This window comes from Phocoena phocoena, chromosome 16 (assembly GCF_963924675.1).
Source record: "Phocoena phocoena chromosome 16, mPhoPho1.1, whole genome shotgun sequence".
Lineage (NCBI taxonomy): Eukaryota > Metazoa > Chordata > Mammalia > Artiodactyla > Phocoenidae > Phocoena > Phocoena phocoena.
Window position 1 is genome coordinate 34594868 of NC_089234.1, and position 5648 is coordinate 34600515.

A 5648-nucleotide genomic window follows, 5' to 3' on the forward strand; every position below is an offset into this window, starting at 1 on the left:
CTCAATGCGCAAATAGTTTCGAAAAGATTAGACAGTAATTGGCTTTTTCCCAGGAAACATCTTCAGAGGGGCCACTCGCAAACTGCTGCTGCCCACTGAAAACCGACGCCCAGAAAGTCTGGGGAGGAAGATTGGCAGGTGCCTGTGCTTGGGCCAAGGGCTGTGCTCGACTCAGTCCGTAGCCGTCTCTGCCTCTGTCCCCAGGTCTAAGGGATGCTGCTATCCTGGGCCTGCTACCACTGAAGCGCTCAGGGGTACCTGGAAAGCCGACCTGAGTGCAGACACCACGAGCCATGAGTCCTCTGAGGCTGCGAGCGTCTCTCTCGTTGCTGCTGCTGCTGCCGGGTGGCTACCTCCTCGAGGGCGCCGGGAGAAACCAGGGGGCGGTCGGCAGCGCGGTCGAGTCAGCCCCGGGCCCCGCGGGCGGCTCCTCCGGTCGCTTCGTCAGCCCCGAGCGGCATGCGTGCAGCTGGCAGCTCCTGCCGCCCGCCCCAGGGCCCGCGGCGGGCAGCGAGCTGGCGCTGCGCTGCCAGGGCCCGGACGGGGCGCGCCACCAGTGTGCCTACCGCGGGGAGCCGGGGCGCTGCCCGGTCTATGCCGCCAGCCGCTCGCACTACTGGAAGCAGGTGCTGGGTGGGCTGCGCAGGAAGCGGCGGCCCTGCCACGACCCCGCGCCGCTCAAGGCCCGCCTGTGCGCGGGCAAGAAGGGCCAGGGCGCGGAGCTGCGCCTGGTGCCCCATACATCCCCATTCGTCAGCCCTACTGGGGCGGGCTTTCCCCGGGATCCCAAGCTCCGGGCCAGAAGCCGGGGGCAGCCCCGAGAGGCCGTGCGCAGCCCCACCGTAGGGGCCCCGCCTCCCCCGAACGCGCCGCCCAAAGGGAAGCCCTCTGAGAAGAAGACCAAAGGAGGCAAGAGAAAGGCTGCCTGGAACCCAGACGAGGAGCGATCTCTGGGGACCCGGCCCGATCCCGACGAGCTGGACGAGAACGCGAAGCTCACGGAGACCTACTGTGCTGAGAAGTGGCATTCCCTCTGCAACTTCTTTGTCAATATCTGGAATGGCTGAGGGTGCGGGCCTGGGGAGGGAAGGGGAGAGGGAGGGAGGGGATCTGTGCGCAGCCCGGGAAGGGAAGCTAAGGGCATCCTAGGCCACAAGATACTGCATAGAGAGTGGGGAAGAGTCCAGGTTCTAGAATGGGTCTGGGGGGGTGGAGGTGGGGCTTGGGATGAGAGTATAAAGGCTATGGAGAGTCTCTGAGACAGCAGGGAAGTTAAAAATTATAAGGAGTCGACCCTGATTAAGAGCAGAAGAACTAGTAGAAACAGAAGTAGGCATACCCTAAATGTGCAAAAAATGTAGACTGGGAAGAGAGACGGGTACAGAGAGAGGCTGAAAAAATGAGTGGGAAAAATTGACTAAAGTGATGTGACTCTCGTGTGGGAAGCAGGATACAATGTACACTGTTCAACACATTTCTATTAAAATATACTCATGAGCAGCTGATAACCTGAGCCAGGTTGAATTTTCAGTGCCATCTCACCTACTCAGCTGACAAGATTACCAACTTTTTTTCTCTTTAGGAATTAGTATGAACTTGGGTGCTCTCTCCTGTCATAGATGATCCCTATAGGGATCGAAGCCATTCAGAGCTCAAAACTGACTCCAGTGAAAAGGTTTTCAGCATGATTGCCTTTGAATTCTTTTAGAAGTGCTGCTTTTAAACAGAGTGATGCCTAGTGTTCTGAAACTTTCCTATTAACCTTCCAAATTCAGAAGTGAATTATAAGAGTTGAGTGCTCCAGTAGGTTTTAAAAAACAATTCTCTTTGTATTTGATCGTATTTTTTAAAAAAGCTAAAATGTAAGTACATATCTCAGAGTCATTTGGACCATTATGGAAGTCATCTCTCTGTCTCATGTAATTAATTGTTAACATATTTCATTTTAAATAAGATGAAATGATAGACTTTGCATGTGTTAGGTGCTCAATAAAAACTGTATGGCTAGATTTAAAGAACTGGCAGGACAATGGAAATTTTGACTGCATTTGATCTAGTTCTGAGTATACCTTGAAGTTAGTTCCTAAAAACATCTTGAATTGTTGGGGAAAGACAAGAACAAGTCTGCATAAGAGAAAAATCACCAACTGACAAACCCTGGGTCCTATCATTGCTGTGTTTGGCCTGCATGCAGTTCTCTCATTTTTCCACTCTTCCTCCCTCCCTCCCAATTGGGATTTGTTGCTAGCATTTAAAAATTAGATAATTTCATATAAAAAGCCAGATGTCTGAATTCTCTTGTAAAATTAGATCTAATGACATTGGACACATCTTTCCACATTGCAACAACTGGCTGATGCTGAATATTGGCTGACCTCTTTAGATTAGATATATTTTCTTGGGTTTTCCCACTGCTGCATGTCTTATAAATTGACTTTATTCATTTATATTACAGGGCTGAACCCATGAGACATTTAAGCCACCACCAGATATAAGGGTTTTTGGCTGACCTTTTGTTTTTCTCACCTCCTCTCCTTTAAAATAATGGTAAATGCAACAATCTTACAGATACTGAAGATCTCCTGAACTTTTTCCTCCCTGACCAGCCCCTAGAAGATGTAAACTATCTTTTACCTATTCTATACATTCTTCACACAATTGGCAAAACATTCAGATTGACCATAGTTTCATGCCACGTTTATGAATCACATTCTGAGTAACATTGACCATTAGATAAAATTCCTCTTGGCCAAGGAAAGGAAGCTCAGAGTAGCTTGAGACCACCCCCTAAAGATAGGAATGCAAGGTTTGAGGGATCTTAATTCCCCGACCAGGGATCGAACTTGGCCCCCCTGCAGTGGACTGCCAGGGAATTCCCCAAAGGGATTCAGCCTTACCGGGCACTTACACAAAATGGTGATCAGAAACTCTCCATCTCAGCTGGGAGCCACATAAAAAGAAATAAGCAAGAAATATGTAGTTGTAGAAGGGAGAATTATCTGATGAGGAGAACAAAATACAGTGCTCGCATCCCTGACACGTAAGCAAGAGGGTATGTGTGATGTCCTTCGATGACAACGACTTGAAAGGAGATGAGAATGTTTCTGGTCTTCGAGGCTTGGGGACCACAGCTGCCCTCCCAGCTCCATGGTTTTCTTACAACTTCAAAGAGCATCTCTCCTTATTTCCTGCCCGATGCTTACAGCTGCAGAGCTTTGATGAACTTACCCCAAGTTTGTCCCTCCTGTGACCTCTGGCTCACCACATTCAAACTCTTCCCCATTTCAATTTTTAAAAGCAGACCAAAGCCTTCCTTTCCCTTTTGTAAAGCAAGACAGCTGCTTCAGCCATATTAAAATTATTAGGTGGTCATTATATACAGACAACAGCAGTTAGAAAAAGATAATGTAAGGTGCCATTAATAATAGCAATCCAATTCAATAAATTCAATAAAAAATATACAAGAGCGATGTGAAGAACACAGAAATACTTCTGAGGGCAGAACAGAAAGACTTGAGTAAATGAAAACATGTGTGGATTATGATTATGATTATGATTAAAGAAGTCTTAACATTTAAAAATGTCAATCTGTAAATAATCTGTACATTTAAACATGATAACAACAGACTACCAAAAGGATTTTTTGGTGTGAGAATTGGGCAAACTGATTCTAAAATTCCAAAGGAAAACCAAAACGAATTTGGGGACTGGAGGGGTGCAGGGTTGTATGTTTCAGAGAGTGAGAAAAAAAGGATGCTTTCATTGAGGTTAAGGGTACAATTTGAAATGGTTAAATATAGAATCTCCCCAAGGACTGCTGGCAGCACACTGCAAAACAATGTAAATGATGTGAGTGGACTGTTTCTAGGTAACCACAGGGACTCTCCATAGAAGGCCAGAAGCTTCCAACCAGCACTTCAGTTGACTGTTGCTGCCTCTGAGCTGGGTGGTCATGTGATCGTGGAGGGGCTGAGGACCCTAAACCTTTGATCCATATGTTCTTTTGTTCCCATGCATAACGATCACAATGAGAACGATTCTTCTCCAAATCGAGACAGGGAGAGGGCCCTTATGCATTGATTTTAAGATGTGGGGAGAGAGGTGAAGGGAAGATGGCCAGTGTGGGATCCCCAAGAGGGTGAGATGTCACAGTTTATGTTTAATCATGTGTTAGTATTCCTTGGGAGTGCCACAGGATGAAATGTTTGCCAGCATTTAGAGGTAGCTCTTTACCTTCTCTCTTTTCTCCCTTCCTATTATTACTTAAGGCTTGGGAGGGCTCTCGATTAAATTTTAAAAAAGCAAAGCAAAAGAACACACTACACAACAGAACACACACACACACACACACACACACACACACACACAGAGGATTGGAGTATTTTGAAAACTTACTGCCTGCAGTATGCCCAGAGGAAAGAAGTTGATTAGGACAGTCACGTCTTTCATTCCTTAGCTCACACCAGCAGTCTCCACCATGTGGGTATGCAACCAGCTTCTCAGATGGGTTTGGATGTTCCTGCAAAGCCCTGTTAAAATCCACAACATAAACCCTCAGGAAAATCTGGAGGGTGAAATCACTTTGAGTAACTGTGAATGGCTGGCACCTACACTGTTATAAAAACTTTGAGTCACCGAGAATGAAGGACCTCAGTGTAAGAGGACAGCACGTATGCCTAAAAGCAGGTGGGCTGCCTTAGGAAGGCTAGGGGCAGATTGAAGGCTGGAGAGCTGAAGTTATTTGCAGGAGGGATAATTAGCCTCATGGTAGGATGTAAGAGGGGATGGGCCAGAAGGGGCCTCGACTGAGCCGCTTCGACTGCAACCTCGAAATTTGGCTACTGTTTAATGGTAAATTTGTTCAAAATAGTAGAGGAGGCCTTCTCTTTTAATAGTCATGAAGTTTCATTTGCCGTTAAAAAATAATAGCTATTGTTTAATGTCAATGATCTTCTTGAATTTTGAAAATAACTTAGAAAACCATTTAGACATGACTGGTGCGTTATTTTGGTAATGAATGCAGTTTCACAAAATTCTATATCAATAACATAAAAGTCCCTTTGTTTACCATTCTGTTGTTTATCTCAAAGTTTGCCATTAAATCCTAATTGAAATTCATAGACTTCCTGGTCCTTGTTAAATATTGAAAGTGAGAGCTCAGATCTAAGAGTGAGAAGGGTTAATGAGCTTGTGAACTTGTGTTGGTGGCCTGTTCCCAAGTCTGAACTCCGCATGTGTTGGGGAATAATGGCTGCTTATTAACCTCCCAGGCGGAACAGCTGGTGGGGATCAAAGGCACACTGCACTACATGGTATTGCTCAAACTGACTTCCCACCTAACCCCCAGGAAAGCGTGCCAGGTCCCCAGGGAGGGGTGGGTTGCACTAAACCCAGGAGCACATTGAAAGAAGGTCTGTCCCACTAGAGCTTCTCTGGAAATGTACCAGGGGACCCCTTGGGAGTAAGGGATTGATTCTCAGAGCTGTAGAAATAGGGGTGGGAATACTATGATTATTTAGGCAGAGGCATCACTCCAAGTAGCATTTCCCTCTTTAGGTCCTCCTCCAACATTTGCAGGGCCTGTGGCAAGAGTTCCAATGGAGGGAAGTCCACATATGGTATGTCTAAATATTAAATAATCGTAACGC

General features: G+C 46.5%; 1 protein-coding gene across 1 annotated transcript; it reads left to right on the top strand.

Moving 5' to 3' along the window:
- Positions 1 to 293: 293 nt before the first annotated feature.
- Positions 294 to 1067, top strand: FGFBP3 (fibroblast growth factor binding protein 3). Its single transcript, XM_065894919.1, has one exon. The coding sequence runs from the start codon at positions 294 to 296 to the stop codon at positions 1065 to 1067; it is 774 nt and encodes a 257-aa protein (XP_065750991.1).
- The last annotated feature ends 4581 nt before the right edge of the window (positions 1068 to 5648 follow it).